Source organism: Cetorhinus maximus, chromosome 17, assembly GCF_964194155.1.
Source record: "Cetorhinus maximus chromosome 17, sCetMax3.hap1.1, whole genome shotgun sequence".
In the NCBI taxonomy this organism is placed as follows: Eukaryota; Metazoa; Chordata; class Chondrichthyes; order Lamniformes; family Cetorhinidae; genus Cetorhinus; species Cetorhinus maximus.
In genome coordinates this window covers 7,092,879-7,112,959 of record NC_135895.1, presented here as the reverse complement: position 1 = coordinate 7,112,959, position 20,081 = coordinate 7,092,879, and the positions used below count along the sequence as shown (strand labels likewise).

General features: G+C 46.4%; 1 protein-coding gene across 1 annotated transcript; it reads left to right on the top strand.

The window, feature by feature from the left end:
- The first annotated feature begins 1,055 nt into the window (after positions 1-1,055).
- Positions 1,056-19,125, top strand: dnase2b (deoxyribonuclease II beta). The gene is made up of 6 exons (XM_078560681.1): positions 1,056-1,250; positions 9,271-9,448; positions 11,739-11,817; positions 15,351-15,512; positions 16,271-16,468; positions 17,795-19,125. Exons 1-6 carry the CDS (start codon positions 1,069-1,071, stop codon positions 18,139-18,141), a joined length of 1,146 nt encoding a protein of 381 aa, XP_078416807.1. The 5' UTR covers positions 1,056-1,068; the 3' UTR covers positions 18,142-19,125.
- Positions 19,126-20,081: the final 956 nt, after the last annotated feature.

Genomic DNA, 20,081 nt, shown 5'->3' with positions numbered 1-20,081 from the left:
TATGAGAGGGGGCAGAGTAAGCTGAAAAGGTGGTAGGGTGAGGGTTTGATGGTAGTAGTAGAAGCAATGGCCAGGGTGGTTGGTGGGGACTTGGAGGCAGGCACGGACCATGGGGATGGGAAGGAGGAGGTCAGGGAGGTCAATGTGGATTGAGGTGGGATTCTCAGGATGATAGGGAACGTGCAAGTTCACCTGGACATCCAGGAAAGAAGAGGGTTCTGGTTGGTAGCTAATGGTGGGGAGGTAGAAAGTGATGCTGGGTGGGGGGGAATCAGTGATGGGGGAAAGGACATGGGTGACTGGGGGAGGGGAAAGGACTCGGGAGCTGAAAAGAAACCTTGGCACAAGCCTGCTTTTGGATTTGAAAGTGAATGGAGCCTCGTGTTGGACGGGCACAGGTGCTGCACGGGAGTATGATCCATGGGTGGTCGGAGATGCAGGTCGGCTCAGATGGACAACTGAGTGAGAACCCCAGTGGGCAGCATTGAAAATACTTGGGACAATTACCTTCAGCATAATACACAACCACAGCCATTTTGGAAATTCTTTGTCAAGGATATGCTGGGTTTCACATCATAAGATGGTGGCAAAATGTTGGCAGAACATGGCAGAGCAAGGTTGCTGCAGATGGGGAACAGAAACATTTTTGACCTGAATCTGTTTGGCCTTTTTTAAACCCTTCGTTAAACTTCTCGAAAGTCCCAAGGGGCTGAAAGCGCAGCACAAAAACAATTGGATCTCTGCGACATCGGTGCAGGACATAAACCGGGCCAACTGGTTTGGTTTATTGGCTCTTTAACTTTAACCACAGCCTACCAATTCTTCGAGTGATGCCAACATTTTCAGATTTTATTTCTTTCTCCTGGCACAACCTGAGGTTGAGGTTTGGGCTGCAGCTTAATTAAAAGTTGTCATTTTGCTGATGATTTTAATTCCCCACAGTCACGTGGCAGAGAAACAAACCCCAAGGCACCAAGGGGAGTGTAAAGAGGGCCGTCTAAGGTTTGATGACTAATTTATCACAGTGCAACTTCTGCTTTCTCAATAACAGAACTGCAGATAAGTCCAATGAGAGTAGTTTCCTCATCAGCAGCTGGGGAGAACACACTAGGTGAATTAGTTTGCAACAGAGCCGCTCATGATATGGAAGCACCATCTACCCTTGCTCCGTTCTTCCTGTTGATCGCTCACATCAGTTCCAGTGTCGCTGAAATCTCCTGCAGAGATGAAGCCGGCCAACCAGTGGATTGGTGAGTACAGCGTGCCACACAGCCAGTGGATTGGTGGGTACAACATGCCACACAGCCAGTGGATTGGTGAGTACAGCGTGCCACACAGCCAGTGGATTGGTGAGTACAGCGTGCCACACAGCCAATGGATTGGTGGGCACAAAGTGCCACACAACCAGTGGATTGGTGGGTACAGAGTGCCACACAACCAGTGGATTGGTGGGTACAAAGTGCCACACAACCAGTGGATTGGTGGGTACAAAGTGCCACACAACCAGTGGATTGGTGGGTACAAAGTGCCACACAACCAGTGGATTGGTGAGTACAATGTGCCACACAAGCAGTGGATTGGTGGGTACAACATGCCACACAACCAGTGGATTGGTGGGTACAATGTGCCACACAGCCAGTGGAAGGAGCTTGAGGCTGCGTGAGTCTAGATCCAAGTGGACCCACAGCTAAAAAGAGTCCCCCATTTCATGGTAATTAGAAAGAAAACATTTGCATTTCTGTAGCACCTTTCACAAACCCAGGATATCCCTAAGTGCTGTACAGCCAATGAAGTGCTTGTCACTGTTATAATGTAGGAATCCTGACAGCCAATTTGTACACAGAAAGGCCTCACAAACAGCACTGGGGTAGATGATCAGGTATTCTGTCTTAGCGATGTTAGTTGAAGGATAAATACTGGCCAGGAATCTGAGGAGGGCTCCCCTGCTCTTTTTTGCAATAATGCTGTAGGATCTTTTACATCCGCCTTATAAGGTTTAATACCTCATCCGAAAGATGGCACCTCGGACAGTGCAGCACTCCCTCAGTACTGCCCTGGGAGTATCAACCTCGATGTTGGTTGAAGGATAAATATCGGCCAGGTCACCAGGTAGAACCCCCATACACTTCTTCAAAATGGTGTGGCGGGGTCTTTTACATCAGCCTGAAAGGCAGATAGGGCTTCAGTTTAACATCTCATCTGAATGACGACACCTCCGACTGTGCAGCACTCCCTCGGCATCGCACTGGAACGTCAGCCCAGACTGTGTGCTCAAGGCCGGGATTTACCAACCCCGTCGCGGGCGGGACCTACCCCGGGCGAGGCAGTGCCCCAGCCAGAAGCCCGTTGGCTTGCGGCGGGGCTGGAAGAGCGTGGCTGTGGAAAATCCTGCCGCAAATCTCTGGAGCGGGACTGTGAACCCTCTGACTCAAGGCAGGAGCTCCAACTGAGCCACGGGTGATACCAGAATTCACAGAGTCCATGGACTGGCTGGTGTGGGAATTGAAAGAAATTTCATGCTAAATCATAGGCTAAACGAGTGCAAAGTAGCAGGAGCTCTCTCTGCACCTATCTGTGTTGTTGTTGGCCTGTGATAGCTCAGCGTTAAAACTGAATGGATGAATTAGAATGTATTCTAATCTTCAACATTGACATTCTTTGCTGTAATGCATTCAAAAAGCTTCACACCCAGCTCAAATATGTTCATACTATTATGGCATGAGTCATAGAGTCATAGAGTCATAGAGGTCTCCAGCACAGAAAAAGGCCCTTCGGCCCATCGAGTCTGCGCCTGTCAATCAAGTACCTAACTATTCTAATCCCATTTTCCAGCACTAGGCCTATAGCCTTGTAGGCCATGGCATTGAAAGTGCACACCCAAATACTTCTTAAATGTTATGAGGGTATCTGCCTCTACCACCCTTTCAGGCAGTGAGTTCCAGATTTCCACAACCCTCTGGGTGTAAAAATTCTTCCTCACATCCCCTCTAAACCTCCTGCCCCTTACCTTAAACCTATGCCCCCTGGTTATTGATCCCTCCACCAAGGGGAAAAGTTCCTTCCTGTCTACCCTATCTATGCCCCTCATAATTTTATACACCTCAATCATGTCCCCCCTCAATCTCCTCTGCTACAAGGAAAATAACCCCAGTCTATCCAATCTCTCCTCATAACTAAAACTCTCCAGCCCAGGCAACATCCTGGTAAATCTCCTCTGCACTTTCTCTCGTGCAATCACATCCTTCCTTTAATGCGGATTCTAGAACTGCACGCGTATTGAATGGATAGTTTTTGTGAATGAGAGTGTTTGGTCCATCTTCATTCAGTAACTTCACTAGGTTTCATTTATATACAAGGTCAGAGCACTGAGTGTTACACTAGTACTGACTATATAGTTTCACCCACAAGCCTATTTCCTGTGCTACCACATACAAGGTGCAAAAAGTCAGGCGAAGCCTTCAGGTAAAGTAGGATTTGAAGGCAGTGGCGAGCCAGACCAAGAGGCGTCTTGGCAGTGAGGATGATGGTGGGAGTGATGGTGGCTGTGATGGCAGTGGCAGCGCTGATGGTGGTGGGGGCAGTGGTGGCGATGGTGATGGCAGTGATGGTGGTGACAGCGGTGGTGGCTGTCGTCGTGATGGTGGTTATGAAGGTGAAGGTGGTGATGGCGGTGGTGGCGGGTGGGTGTGGTGGTGGTGGCAGTGGTGGTGGTGATGGTGGTGGTGGCAGTGATGGTGATGGCAGTGGTGGCAGTGATGGTGATGGTGGTGGTGGCAGTGGTGGTGATGGTAGTGATGGTGGTGGTGATGGTAGTGATGGTGGTGGTGATGGTAGTGATGGTGGTGCTGATGGCGGAGGTGGCAGTGGTAGTGATCGTGATGGTGATGGTGGCAATGGTGTTGATGGCAGTGATGGTGGTGGTGTTAATGGTGGCAATCGTGATGCTGATGACAATGGTGACAGTGGTCGTGATGGTGATGGTGGTGACGATGGTGGCAATGGTGTTGATGGCAGTGATGGTGGTGGTGTTAATGGTGGCAATCGTGATGGTGATGACAATTGTGATGGTGGTGGCGATGGTGATGGTGGTGGTGATGGTGATGTTGGTGGCGATGGTGATGGCGGTGGCGGTGATGGCGGTGATGGCAGCGGTGGCGATGGTAGTGATCGTGATGGTGGTGGTGGCAGTGCTGTTGATGACGGCGATGGCAGTGGTGGTGGTGGCGGTGATGGTGGAGAACAAAAACAGCGGAAGGTAAGGGGAGACCTATAACAAAGTTACCCTGGTAGGAGAATTACCCCAGATTTGTTAAGGGAAGGCCGTGTTTGACAAATTTGATCGAATTTTTTGAGGACGCAACCAGGAGTGTTGATGAGGGTAATGCATTTGATGTGGTCTACATGGACTTTAGCAAGTCTTTTGATGAGGTCCCTCATGGCAAACGGGTCAAGGAACTAAGAGTCCAAGGTATCCAAGGCAAAGTGGCACATTGGATTCAAAATTGGCTGAGAGGCAGGAAGCAGAGGGTGATGGTAGAGGGATGTTTCTGTGACTGGAAGTCTGTTTCCAGTGGGGTTCCATAGGGCTCGGTGCTGGGACCCTTGCTGTTTGTGGTGTAAATGAATGATTTTGACTTAAATGTAGTTTTCACCCAGAGGGTGGTGGGAATCTGGAACTCACTGCCTGAAAGGGTGGTAGAGGCAGAAACCCTCATAACATTTAAGAAGTATTTGGATGTGCACTTGCGATGCCATGGCATACAGGGCTTTGGACCTAGCGCTGGAAAATGGGATTAGAATAGTTAGGCACTTGTTTGATTGGCGCAGACTCGATGGGCCAAAGGGCCTTTTTCTGTGCTGTAGACCTCTATGACTCTATGACTCTAGGAAGTATGATCAAGAGGTTCGTGGATGATACGGAAGTTGGTAGAGTTGTAAATAGTGAGGACGATAGCTGTAAACTGCAGGAAGATATCAATGGGCTGGTCAAGTGGGCAGAGCAGTGGCAAATGGAATTCAACCCAGAAAAGTGTGAGGTAATGCATTGGGAGGGCTAACAAGGCAAGGGATTACACTATGAATGGTAGGACCCTAGAAAGTACTGAAAATCAGAGGGACCTTGGTGTGCATATCCACAAAACCCTGAAGGTAGCAGGGCAGGTAGATAAGGTGGTTAAGAAGGCATATGGGATACTTGCCTTTATTAGCTGAGGCATAGGATACAAGAGCAGGGAGGTTATGCTGGAACTGTGTAAAATGCTGGTTAGGCCACAACTGGAGTACTGTGTGCAGCTCTGGTCACCACATTATAGGAAGGATGTGATTGCACTGGAGAGGGTGCGGAGGAGATTCACCAGGATGTTGCCTGGGCTGGAGGGTCTGAGCTATGAGGAAAGATTGGATAGGCTGGGGTTGTTTTCCCTTGGAGCAGTGAAGGTTGAGAGGGGACCTGTTAGAGGTGAATAAGATTATGAGGGGCATAGATAGGGTGGATAAAAAGGCACTTTTTCCATTAGTAGAAGGATCAATAACCAGGGGGCATAGATTTAAGATAAGAAGTAGAAGCTAAGAGGGGAGCTGAGGAGGAATTTTTTCACCCAGAGGGTGGTGAGAGCCTGGAATTCACTGCCTGAAAGGGTGGTTGAGTAAGAAACTCTTGTAACATTTAAGAAGTATTTAGATATTCACTTGCGTTGCCATAGCCTCCAGGGCTATGGGCCAAACACTGGAAAATGAGATTAGTGTAGTCAGATCCTAGTTGACCAGCGCGGACACAATGGGCCGAATGGCCTCCTTCTGTGCTGTAAACATCTATGAGTCTATAAGATATAATAGGGATTATATCTGTTAATTATATCCCTTAGCGATCATTTCTGTGAGGAATGGGATGAGATTAATAGGAAGGATGGGGATAGCATGGGAGGATGGGAGGCATAGGATGGGTGGTTTGGGAGGGGTGGATGAAATGATGGAATTGCTTAAGTGTGGCTAAATGACGGGGGCAATTACTTGATACAACTTATTCAAAAGATATTCTTTGTGGTAAAAATAAATATTCACCAGATTTGAATCAAAACATTTTAGAAAAGCTGTCTAATAAATTGAATGAATACATCAGCATTGATCCTATAGATGAAGAAGATGCTAACTGTGCATATGTTCCAGAGTTTCTACACAGTCTAACTCCAATAGGCAGGGCAACATACAAACTTAGACTCAAGGAAGGAGCAGTTATAATGTTGCTACAAAACTTTACAAGGACTTTGTCATGGAACAAGATGGTAATGAGGAAGCTGTTTTCTTCGATGATAGATGCTGGAATTATATCAGCAGATTTCAAGGAAATTTGAGTGTTTATTCATAAGAACATAAGAAGTAGAAGCAGGAGTAGGCCATTCGGTCCACTGAACCTACTCCCCCATTCACTAAGATCATGGTTGACCTGATGTGGCCTTAACTCCACTTTCCTGTCTGTCCCCCATAGCCCTCGATTCCCTTGCCCATCAAAAATCTGTCTAACTCAGCCTTGAATATATTCAGTGACCCAGCCTCCACTGCTCTCCGGGGGACTGAATTCCAAACACTCGCGATCCTTGGAGAGGAGAAATTCCTCCTCATCTCCGTCTTAAATACGAGACCTCTTAATTTGAAACTGTGCCCCCTGGTTCTAGATTCCCCCACGAGGGGAAACATGCTCTCAGCATCCACCCTGTCAAGCCCCCTCAGAATCTTGTATGTTCCAATAAGCCCGCCTCTCATCCTTCTAAACTCCAATGAGTATAGGCCCAACCTGCTCAACCTTTCCTCAACCTCCCCATCCCAGGGGATCAGGCTAGTGAATTTTCTCTGAACTGCCTCCAATACAAACATGTCCCACCTAAATTAAGGCGTCCAAAACTGCATACAGTACTCTAGGTGTGGTCTCACCAATGCCCAAATAATATTGAGCCCATCAGATGTAAACCTGCCTTTTCAACTCAGGAGAAAACAGTTCCCAATTAGACTTTCGTTATCTACAACTATAAACAAGTCACAAGGTCAGATTCTTGACAATATTTGCATTTATATTCCTAGGCCTGTTTTTACACACAGACAGCTTTGTGTAGCTTGTTCCAGAATGAAAAGTTTTGATTCTGTTTAAGTCTTTGGTGAAAGAATTAATAGAAATCCAGTATTTTAAAAAAGTACTATTGCAATAAAATGTGAGTTTTATGTGAGCAAGCATATTATTATTTTACATATAAACAAAAACTCACATTTATATAGGACAGAATTGACATTTTACCCGCTGGCTGGGATGGAGGATTTTCATGCCGTATCGTCCCAAGCTTATGCATTCCTGGGAAACAGGCCATTTCCATGGTGGGCGGACTCTCATTCGCCCGCGATGCCATCACCTCGCTGCTACATCACGCCAGGCGCCATGTTTAAAGTTCAGCCGCGCTCACACATCTCAGTGCTTCCAGCCCACCACTACTGCAGGGAAGACATCCATGCAAAACAAAAAGGTTATAGCTCCCAGGTTTAATGACGCGCCACTGGAATGCCATTTGAATGCCGTGGAGGCCCACCTGTACCCCCGCTCTGCCCGCAGGACGGGTAACGGGTGTCACCAATCCAGAATGCCAAGCGGTGGCAGTGGTGGTCAGTGCCAATGCTGCACAGAAGAGGTTGCCCATCCAATGCAGATGGAGGATGAATGATCTTATCTGTGCAGCCAGGCTATGGGACCATCTCATCACTCTGAACTCACACACTCAAGCCCATCACACATTCACTGGCATCTCACTCACTGCCAGCTCAAGGGGCATCACCATCCATTCTCACACACACACACCCTCACATGTCCATCTGGTCTCATCTCCTCCAGAGACTGTCTCCTCAGCCCTCATCATCTTGAGGCTGCTTGTACAGATCGATATGTGCCCCCCACACACACACCCTGGGATACCCTCCTTCCCCAGTACAGCCCTCGTCCTGCAGCCTCTTCCCTTGCCTGAGGCCACTTCTCCCCCTTCCCCAAGCAAGACCTTGCCCTACAGCCCATTGAAAAGCCAAACACATATGGCTGACCTGGAAGGTAGAGACCTGTCTGTGAGGCCCCTCTAAAGTGATGTGGTGTTGTCTGTGAAGCCTGGCGCTGATGACTGCGAGTGCTGCCCGAAGCAAGGTAGGCAAACAAACCTTGAAGCCCCGAGCGAAGTGCAGCTCGCCAGGTACACGTCGCTTATGTGCTGTTGTGAAACACGTCGGCGTGTTTTCCCGCCAACGTGGGTGGATGATACAGCGGGGCAGGGAGGAGGGGGGAATGAGTCCAGTGGGCTGGCCTTATAATGATATGCTGCTGTATTACAATGAGGTTCCCGGCATCCGATGACAGGAAACGTGGCCTGCCATCGGCCGGCTGAGTGGATAATCGCCAACTGGTTTCACACGATCTGCTCACACCACCCAACACAGGCAGACACAGAAAATCCCAGCCATAGAGTCCATATTGTAATAAAATATCCCAAAATGCTTCACAGAAGCATTATAAAACAAAATTGGACACCGAGCCACATAAGGGGATGTTAGGGCAGATGTCCAAATGTTTGATTAAAGAGGTAGCTTTTAAGAAGTTTTGTAAAGAGGGAAAGCGAGACAGAGAGGTGAAGAAGTTTCGGGAGAGAATCCCAGAGCTTAAGCCCTCAGCAGCTGAAGACAGCGATAGTGGAGCAATTAAAATCGAGGCGCTCAAGAGGCCAAAATTATCTCAGATGATTGTGAGGCTGGAGGAGGTTCTAGAGATAGGTAGGGGTGGTCATGGGGGGGATTTGGAAACAAGGATGAGAATTCTAAAATCAAGGCATTGCTTGACTGGGAACCAAAGTAAGTCAGCAAGCACAGGGGTGGTAGGTGAGTGGGACTTGGCAGCGAATAAGGACATTTGCAGCAGGACTTTGGATGATCAGATTCTCACAGAGGCCAGAGTGTGGGAGGCCAGGCAGGAGGGTGTTGGAATAGTCAAGCATAGAGGTAACAAATGCATGGATGAGTGTTTCAGCAGCAGATAAGCTGAGACATAGCTTCATACAATAAAGCAATGGACATCTTGAACTAAACTGGCACTCTAGTGCAGCAATGAGGGACTGTATTGTTGAAGGTGCAATGTTAAATTTTTACAGCTCTTAACAGATTAACATCCCAAACACTTCTAAGCGTTAGATGTTTTGGTGTTTTATTTTGCCATTTTTCTACTCTTTTGCTCTTTGTCAATTCCTTACCTCACAGGTTTGCCATCTACAAGCTGCCCAAACATAGAGTTCATCAAGCTGTCGGGATGGGATTAAGATACATGTACTTGGATCCTTCAACTGTAAACTGGCAGCAGGGCAAATACCTTGTCAATATGACGGAGAGTGCCCCAGGGAGAACTTTGCATCAGCTTTACTCCACCTATAAATCAAAGGCAAGTGTAAACGCACAGTGTGACCAATCCTCATGCACACTAAAGCAATAGGGTCCCGGTGAGAATTCCCCGATCATTTCTTCCAGAATGTCACAAAGTGCCCCTTGAGTGGAAAAGTTGCAGTTCTGGGGAAGAAATGCTTTGTACCATCAAATCCGGCACTGATACAATTGTCTGTTTGACTGCGTGACTCATAGATCTACCCTCTACTCTACCAATGTCAGGGGTGTTCAATGTAAGAGTGTGTTCTCTTACAGCATTGTCATGGTTTTCCATTTTGCAAAACCTGTCATGAATGTGAGATTACCAGTTAGTGCTGAGTTAGGGCAAATTTTGGAACAGCTTATCCCATTTCACTTGGGACCCTTGCAGAGCAAAACATTTGACCTATCATAAAAACCAAAAATACAGCAGATGCTGGAAATCTGAAATAAAAACAGAAAAGGCTGGAAAAACTCAGCAGGTCTGGCAGCATCTGCGGAGAGAGAAACAGACTTTTGTGCCCATATGACTCTTCTACACCTATCGTCCCAGGCTGGATTTAAACTGGCATCCCATAAATTAGGGCTTTGTGATGCATTAACTGTCGCAGAATGTATGCAGGTTAATGTGAGGAGGCAGGATTCTACCCTAGTTGTGGTTGAGCGAGTCCTTCATCCTTCCATCCCATTTATGCGATTATAAATGCCCAACCTGGGACAAGAGTTGGGAAGATTGTGATTGCTTCTTTACCCTTACCTCTCGACATCCCAGGAGCAGTTTGGATCCTCTCCCAGGAATTTCACCTGGCTCTTCGCCCAAAAATTCCCATGCTCACTGGGAAGGAATAGGCTCCAGTGTGGATCTCTTGAGTGAGCTAACAATGAAGAGCACAAAGCTAACCCATCCCAATTGTTTTCATGATGTGGGTTCAAAATTCCTTCCTGTACTTAAAAACAGAAAATGCAGGAAAAACTCAGCAGGTCTGGCAGCGTCGGTGGGAGGGAGAAACAGAGTTTTGAGTCTGTATGACTTTTCTTCTTCTTTGGGATGAAGTCATGAGGAGTCAAAGTGACCAGCAAAATCCCACCTCACCAAATTACACCGCCTGAAATTAAACAACATAGGAATTACAGTGTCAAAACTAGTCAATTGGATCAACTGGTCTGTACCGGTGTTTAGGCTTCACAGGGTTCTCCTCCCGACACTACTTCATCTCATCTTATCAGCAGATCATTCTCTTTTCACCCTCATCTGCCTATCTGCTTCCTCATAAATATATCTGTACTATCCATCTCAACCACAGCTTACAGTACTGAGATTCACATTTTCACCACTCTTGAAGTTTCTCCTGAATTCCTTGTTGGGTTTATAAGTGATTATCTTAAGTTTATGTCCTTCAGCTGTGCTCTCGATCTCCCACAGGTGGAAACACCTTTTCTGTGTCCAGTTTAGCAAGGTCCTTCACCCCACCCAGCCTTCTCTTTTCTAGAGAAAAGGGCCTCGCCTTTTCAATCTTTCCAGATAATTACAACCTCTTTGTTCCTGTATCATCCTTGTTAATCACTTTGCAATTTTCTCCGACGTCTCTACGCTTTTTGAAATGTGGGGACCAGAACTGTGCAAAGAAATCTAAATGTTGCCTAACCAAACTTCTCTATATGTTTAACCTTTCTGTTTCTCAACTCTATTCCTCTAGAAATGAGGTCTCATGCTTGGTTTGCTTTTTTTTTGTGGCCTTGTTATCCTGTGTTGCTACTTTTAGTGATTTGTGAATCTGTCTCCCTGGATCCCTTTGTTCCTCTGCTTCACTTAGACTCTTCCCAAAGAGTATGAGGCATAAGAAGAACATGAAAAGAAATGGGAGCAGAAGTAGGCTATTTGAGCCCCTGGGCCTACTCCGCCATTCAATAAGACCATGGCTGATCTGATTGTGGCCTTAACTCCACTTGGCTGTCTGCCCCTCATAACGCTTGGCTCCCTCATCAATGCAAAATCTGCCCAACTCACCCTTGAATATATTCAATGACCCAGCTTCCACTGCTCGCTAGGGAAGAGAATTCCAATTCACTAACGATCCTCTGAGAGAAGAAATCCCTCATTTCTGACTTAAATTTGAGGCTTCTTATTTCGATACCACCTTCTGACACCCACCAAAATGCACCACCTCACACTTGTCTTTAGTGAGATCCATTTGCTATTGACTCACCCACCCTTCGAATTTCGTAACCTCTCCTGTTTACCTTGTGTGACTTTATGGAATTTATATGTTTGGACTGGGAGCTATCATTGTTGTTTCCCCCGGAAACAGGTCAAAGACAGAGCATATTTTATCTACAATGATGCTGCACCATCAATGCCTTATGACGTGAAGCATGGACATACAAAAGGTAACTAAATGTTATATACTGTTGGCACAGAGTGTTGAATACATTGGGTGGTCAATCCAGATTGGATTTGAACTAAAGTATGTGGAGCCCGAGAATCCTGTAGTTGAACTCGGTCTGTTTATATTTGTCATTTATGCATTTGGAACTCTTTAATAAATTTATGGGAACAAAATGTCTTAAAGTGGCTGCTGTATTATCGTTTTATTTTCCCTTCCCCTCACATTTGGGATTTATGGAGTCTCTCGATACCTGTCACAATGATATTGAAGGTGAAAGTGAAATGTCAAGGATTATCAATTTTCAGAGCAATATTGAAATAACCTAGGTTACTTGTCAACATTGGAAAGGTATTACATGACAGGACAAGTAGCTGATTGCAGTTCACCATTGGTTAATAATTAGCCAATATATAATGGGCTCCACCATTGGTCAGTTCTTTGGGGAGGTAAAGGATAATGACCTTGGCAACAGTTAACCGTGATTTTATACTTCACTTCTGATTACCAACCCAATATCATCCGCCACTTCTTCCCTTCCAATAGCAGGAGGGGAAATTGTCTTTTTCACATCAACATTTCATGTGTTTTTTGTCCAGTTTTCTTTCCTCCTTTCATGTTGGTCTTCACTCGTGGTTTTTGAGGACCAGACACACCATCAGGCTTCACATTCATGGTCAGCTTCACTAGTCCATAAGCATTGGGCTTTGGCAGGATTTTCTACCAGAGGGACTTTGAACCAAATTTGATCCTCCCCTTCCTGCAGCATCAACCTTTCCAATATGGGGGGTGGTGGGATCCACAGTTGACTTGTCCTCATCTCCGTAATCAAGACAGAAAAAGGAAAAAAAAAGGAGACTTGCATTTATATAGTGCCTTTCGGTGATATCAGGATGTTCCAAAGCACTTTACAGCCAATGAAATACTTCTGCAAACACTGACCGTGGTAATGCAGGAAACGTGCAGCCAATTTGCGTATAGTAAGCTCCCACAAGCTGTAATGTGACAATGAGCAGATAATCTATTTCAGGCATTTGTTGAGGGATTGGCCAGGGCTCTACTACAAAGTAGTATTAAGGGATCTTCAATGTTCACCTGGGAGAGCAGATGGCGCCTCAGCTTATTGCCTCTTCTGAAAGATGGCACCTGTGACACTGCTGCACGCCGCCCTGCACTAGAATGTCAGCCCGTATTTTGCACTCAAATCCCTGCAGTGGGACCATGAACCCGCGACCCTTGTGACTCAGAGGCCCGAGGGTTACCAGCTGAGCCACAGCCTTAAATAAACGCAGAAAATGCTGGAAATGTTCAGTCTGGCAGCATCTGTGGAGGGAGAAAGGGGGTTAACTTTTCAGGTCGCTGACCTTTTGTCCGAATGCCTAAGGAGCTAGTTCCTCCATGGCTGAGGTGAGTCAGTTTGAACCAAGTGGTCCGTCAGTCCCACAGAAAGAATATGGAGGGTGTCGCTATCTGTAAAGGGTCAATATTCCATCATGCAGAACTGGCAGATATAGCTCTCAGCCAGCAGTGCCAATTTGAATAACTATCTATGAACCATTTGTAATGCTAACCTGCTTTACTTCACCCTTAAACCACTCTCCTCACCTTAACCCAGAAGCACATTCTTGCCCACCTCACTAGAATATTTGATTTACTCACATTGCAGCTGGCTTGAAGCTAGTTTGTTATTACAGAGTCAAAAACGTGAGGGAAATTCACATGTTAACAGCTCTAACAGATGCTTCACGAATCACAAGTGAAAGTTACAGCTATTCTTAAATGAATTTTCGTTTTGCGTTCTTACAGCAATGGTAGCCTAAATTAATTAATGAAGGTGATCAGCAATTTGTTCTTTTGTTGACAGATTTATTTTGGCTTTTAGGAAGTCATTGTGAGTTGCACAGGGTTACACAGAAATGTACAAGGATTTTAGCAGCATCCAGCTGAGAGGGCCTTAATTTAACATCCCACTCCAAAGGCGGCACTTCCAACACTGCAGCACTCCCTCCGTACCTCATTGAAGTGTCAGCAAAATGGAGACTGCATGTTTTAGCACTCAGGGTGGAGCATGAACTCACGGCCTTCTGACTTAGATAAAAAGGACAGACCTCACATTTCCGTAGCGTCTCTCACGACCTCAGGATGTCCTGCTTTACAGCAACTGAAGTACTTTTTTAAAAGCGTAGTCACTTTGCAATGTAGGAGATGTGGTAGCCAATTTGTACACAGCAAGGTCCCACAAGCAGATAATCTGTTTAAGTGGTGTTGTATGAAAGATAAAAATTAGCCAGGACACCGAAGAGAGCGCCCCTGCTCTTCAGAGCCAGAGGCCTGTGATTTATTTACCAGCCACAACAGTGAGTGTCGGCAGACAACTTGCCCACATGAGAACATCAGAGCCCAGCCCAGCCCTGTCTTTGTCCAGGGTTTTCACACGCATGCACACAAGTGCACGCACGCATACAAAACACACACATGGAAAACACATACACACGCACAAAACACACACGCCTACCAAACACACAGAAAACATGCACATACTCACACATACAAAGCATACACACACGCCCACCCACACACGCCCACACAAAAAACAAACACAGACTCGTATGCATACACACACACATAAACACACACAAAGCACATGCACACATACATGCACACGCACACACAAATGACACAATAGACACACACAAAACACCCACCCCCCCACACACACACACATGCACTCACACACGCTAGCAGCAGCAGCAGGAGTTACTGGAAGGTGGTCAGGAGCACGGGGCACTGACTAATTTTGTTTTCCTCCCCCTCATGTTGTTAGCACCAATTTTAGATAAACTCTGCCGAGATGGAGTCACTGACTCAGCACAAACTCAATCTGAGGCATTTCTGTTCTGGACTTGCTGAGACAGCTTTGCGATTTTCCCTTTTTAAATAAGTGAGTTTCAGTTTCTGAACTTTGAAATCATTAGGCAAACGGGGATCAGCAAGTATCCGAAATCTGAACAAATAGATCGGCAAATATCAGGAGGTTGAGCAGAGAGGTCAGCACACCTGGGAATTTGTGAAGGAGTCCAAGTGTAGAGCGAGGGTTTAGTATAATTATTCATTTTCTTTGATCAGCTGTTTATTAATTACAAAAAAAAAATTGGAGATGAGGAATAAGACTCTTTGGCTGATAGTTAAACATCATCCAATTGTGGAATGAGCAAACTTTCTGCTTTCCAATTGGCTTGGGAACACACCGTGTCGGTGTGTTGGGAAGTCATCGGTGAGAGCCAGGGTTGTCAATCCTAGCTTCACCATCTTGCAGCACAAATCTGGAATTCAGGTTCAAAGCTGAGCAGGCCTCGCGAGAGTTTCTCGTTCTCTACAGTCCCACCAATCTCCATATCTGAATTCCCAGTATTCATTCTTGCTGATAAATAGCTGCACTGCTAACGCAAACGTCTAAATTATATCCTATAGTGTCCTTCATGATGCTCATTAGTCATGTGTTTTGACGGTGTGTTACTCATTGTTATCTAATTCTAGGTGTGTTGCTGTTCGACAAAACCCAAGGGTTCTGGTTGAGTCACAGCACCCCAAACTTCCCTCCCTTTCTTGAGAATGGTTACTCATGGCCTTCGTCTGGAAGGAAATTTGGACAGACTCTCTTCTGTTTTACATATAATTACAGCCAGATGATGGAAATCGGTAAGGAATTCTTATTGTATGTTATGTATGTAAGGGGTGGGCGATGTTGTTGGGAATATGCCGGTGAGTTAACTTCTCAGGCATAAATAAAGGAATGAGCTTTGCAAGCCCTCTGGAGATGGGCTGAAAGGATTCGGGGGGGGGGGTGGTAAACCGATGGGGGAAGGCGTTGGGAGACGAGCCCAACACCCTCCCAATGCCAAGGCTTGCAATCAACAGTGGGCACCTCAGTGGCAGGGCTGCCTGCTGGTGGCCAATTTTGCCAGTTGAGTGCATCCTCGATTTTAATTGGCCCCACCATTGGTAGCGGCACCTTCAGTTGCCTGGGCCTCAAGATCTGAAATACCTTCTCTACTCCACTCTGCCTCTCTACTTTGTTTTCATCCTCTAAGACACTCCTTAAAAAGCTACACTTTGGCCAACTTTTTGGTCGTGTGACCTAATAGCTCCTAATGTGACTCAGTATCATATTTTGTTTTATATTGTTCCTTTGAAGCACCGTGGAATGTTTTATTAAGTTAAAGATGCTATATAAATACATATTGCTTTTGTTGCCGCTACTTACAATCCAGAGCATGCTGACCTCTGCACAAAAAAAATCAATGCGAGAAATGGTTTGCCTCGTGTGCTGGGAATAGTTGAGTGTTTGAAGCACGGTAGATTTTAAGTTACAGCTTTTCTGTTTGGTATTGGGGGATAGAACCTTACGGACTTATCGCTGACAAACTAATCGCACAAAAATCTTTTTTTTTTAACAGGAAGGCAGCTTTTATATTATAACCCGCATGTCTACAATTGGTCTCTTCCTCATATCTTCCTGCCTGAGCTTTCAGACCTCCGATTTGTTGTCCACGGTATCGGTGTTGCCAAGTCACCGTGGATACGCCGTACCATGCTTACATCCACAGGGGGAGTTCGGTTTCAGAACTTTGCAAAATACAAGCATTTTGAAGATGGTAAGAGCCCAAGCAGCTATGTAAAACAAGCCACTAGAAATGTCACCCCCATTAAGGAATGGAGGTGGCAAATGGGGCCATTCAGAGAATGATACAGCACAGAAGGAGGCCATTCCGCCCATCGTGCCTGTGCCAGCTCTTTGAAAGAGCCACCCAATTGGTCCCCATTACCCCTGCCCTTCTCCCGTCGCCCTGCAAATCGTTCTCCTTCAAGTATTTATACGATTCCCTTTCGAAAGTCATTCTTGAATCTGCTTCCACCGCCCTTTCAGGCAGCGCATTCCAGATCACAACAACTCACTCGCTGTGTTAAAAAAATTTTCCTCATCTCCCCGCCTGTTCTTTTGCCAATTACCTTAAATCTCTACCTCTCCAGCTGCTGACCCTCCCATCTGCAGCTACTTCCTGTCTAATTTTCTCATCTTAAGCTCTTATGTCCACACGTTTGATAGAACCCGACAATAAACACCTGCCACTTTACGCTCTCCTCACTTCCCATTGAAGGCCCTAAGAGGGGATAGAAAGACAACTTTGCACAGTCTCCCATTCTAAATGCTGCTGCTGCTGCTTCCTCTGCTTGTCTCCTACCAGGAGATCTGCTGTCGCGGTACCTCACGCCCGTCAGTCTTGCGCGATCTTCACACGTCCTCACCCGCAACCGCTCTGTGACATCCATCACTCAACTGCCCTTAGGCCGAATCCTCTTCCTGCTTGCTCTTCACCTTGCCCTCTAGGAGAGGACTCTGTAGCTTTTCAGCCAAAATTTATGGCCAAAATACGGAATTTTCTTTTTTGGATGTCACTCTTTTAAGAGTTCTTTTTGCTCTTTGCAATTTCTGGCACCTCTCCGTCGGTCTTATGTGCATACGTGGAATTTTAACCGTGGCCGGGATTTTAAGGCCCTGCCTTGGTGTGATCCATCCCTGCTGGATGCGGCGAGCCATTTAAATCGCCGTGCGGTTTGGCGGGACCGTAATATCCCGCCGGGCGGGAGGGGCCATAAAACCCTGGCCCGTGTGTCTTGCCATCAGCATTTCAAAGACCCCTATTTTCCGCCACAGATCTTTACTGATTGTCCTCTGTAAATGGGGACGCAGGGATTCATAATGGCACTGGAGAGGGCGAACGGCCTAATTTTGTTCTCATGTTTCTATGTTCCTAAAAATACGATACAAGTGTGGCAAAAACATGACAACGGGAAGTAAGGTTTTGTGGTCAGGAAATGGATGCAGGTGTCAGATTTTTTAATATACTCTTGTGTATGTAAACATCTTAAGAGCTCACAGATATTTTTAACTATCAGCCACATTCGTCGCTGTTTTTCAGACATTTATGCAGGTTGGGTTGCCCAAGCCTTGAAGACAGATTTGCTGGCAAAAACTTGGAACAGCAGCAAATACGAGCTCCCTTCGAACTGCTCCCTCCCGTATCACGTCTACAACGTGGCAAGGGTCGAATTGCCGGGGCCTGCCCTCTTTGACTCGTACAACGACCACTCCAAGTGGTGCGCTTCTCTGCATTACTACGAACGGTGGATCTGCATCGGGGACCTGAATCGGACATTCAGCCAGATGCGGAGAAGCGGGGGACTTCTCTGTACACAGCACCCAGATATTTACAAAGCTTTCCGAAGGTCCGTGTCCTGGTACGAGAACTGTACGCACACCCAGTAGTGGAACCAGGAGGGTCATTGAACCCAAGGTTTAATTCGTTGCTGTAACGCAATAGCCCTTGGATAATAGTTCTTTGCCTGGCCTTTGCCCCTACACATGCTTGTGCCCTGCCCTCTTAATATGCAAATAGCAGATGAGCCAGGCAACAGAGATTGTCAGCACAGTTCCCTGCTCAGCTTGATCATGCACATCGCTTGGAAGCTCGTCTAATTTAGAAAACTCAACCTGTTCTTTTTTTTAAAAAAAAATTAAATTCTTTTGCCATTTGTGGTTTTGTGATTTCCCCCCCCCTTTCCCCACCCCTGGCAAACTGAACTGGTGCTATTAAAGTTTACCTAATATCTTGTCTAAGAATATGTATTAAATAGCCCCCTTTAAGTCTATCCAAGATATACAACCTCGATATAATTCGCATTGTTTTCGGCTTTCTGCGAAAAATGCAAGGGTTTTGCTCTGTTAGATTTGTACATCTGCTTAAGAGTTGTAGTCACCCACGTCTGAGGTGAATGCCACAATCTAAAACGGCTGCTGAGTGAGGGCATTATTTTCATTGAACTGTGATCAGTCAGCATAGCTCAGCAACTGTCACAACTCTTTGACTGAGGCACTAAGGTGTTAAGCCAGTTAGAATTCGAGACAATTGTTTTATCAGCTTATTTGCATTCCATTGGGTGTCCTTCATGATATTTTGGTTTGGAAGAAGTACTGAAAAGGGCTGCGTGTCGGTCACGGGCCAAGATAGTATTGCTTGGCCTCACCTTCAAAGTAGATACCGTATGTTTGCGTTCTGGGAATCCATTTTGAGCTTCTAAAAGGATGTTCAGACAAACAAAACTGAACAAAGAAATTAGTTCTGATGAAAGGTCATGGACATGAAACATTTTTACGAGGGTGCAATATCTGGCTACAGTCGCAATGTAGGAGCTGGTCATTGGTTGACACTCAGACCTGGCTATTGGTTGACACTCACTCTCTCGGAGTAGATCATTGATCAACATACATTACTGTAAGAGTTGGCTTTTGGTTAGCATTCACGCTTTATGAGCTGATTATTGGTGAAAATTCAGACTCTCGGAGCTTGAAATTGGCTGACGCTCACTCTCTCGGAACTGACTGTTGGTTGATACTCACTCTTTTGGAACAGATCATTGGTCACAGAATCACAGAACGATTACAATGCAGAGGGAGGCCATTCGGCCCTTCATGCCTGTACTGACTCTCCGAATAAGCAATTCATTATTGCCATTCCCCCACCTTCTCCCTGAAAGTTCTCGCTTTTCAGAAAGCAGTCTAATTCCATTGGAATGCCCCGATTGGTCAACAGTCATAACCTCAGAGCTGGCCATTGGTTGGCAGTCAATCTCAGTGATCTGGTCATTGGTCGTTACGGTCTCTGGGAGCTGGTCATTGGCCAACACTCAGTCTCTGGTAGCTGGTCATTGGTCGACACTCAGTCTCTGGGAGCTGGTCATTGGTCAACACTCAGGCCGGAATTTTCTGCTCTTGTTGGTGTCGGGCACCATGGTGGGCGGGGGGAATGGAACGACATGGCGAGAAGTCCGAAAACCAGTTTCATGCGATGTGAAATCACAGCGGGATCATCCCATGGTGTCTGCCATGGCGGAACACCAATCTCGCTGGAGGTCGGCGTGAACCCGCTTTGCATCCTGATAATGGGAGGCAAAGTAAGGCCCGACGGGAATCGTGCCCCCACACCAGATTTGCTGGCAGGAAAACAAGCCAGCCCGGGTCATGCCTGGACAAGTGTGACATGCAGAAGTCAGGACTTATCATTAGGGCCTTGGTCAGATTGCGGACATCCGAGGAGCAGAAGATGCTGGAGGCCTACAGCTACCAGAGGCTGGAGGAACACATGCATCACCTGCTGGGTGGATCCTCATGGACATGGCTCCACCGCGAAGCAGTTTGTGAAAGGTGGG

Excerpts from the sequence above, each read along its gene's own strand:
- dnase2b (XM_078560681.1), top strand. The coding sequence starts at position 1,069 with ATGAGAGTAGTTTCCTCATCAGCAGCTGGGGAGAACACACTAGGTGAA. Across the intron at positions 9,449-11,738 it reads ACTCCACCTATAAATCAAAG|GTCAAAGACAGAGCATATTT; the intron begins GCAAGTGTAAAC and ends CCCCGGAAACAG. Across the intron at positions 15,513-16,270 it reads CAGCCAGATGATGGAAATCG|GAAGGCAGCTTTTATATTAT; the intron begins GTAAGGAATTCT and ends TTTTTTTAACAG.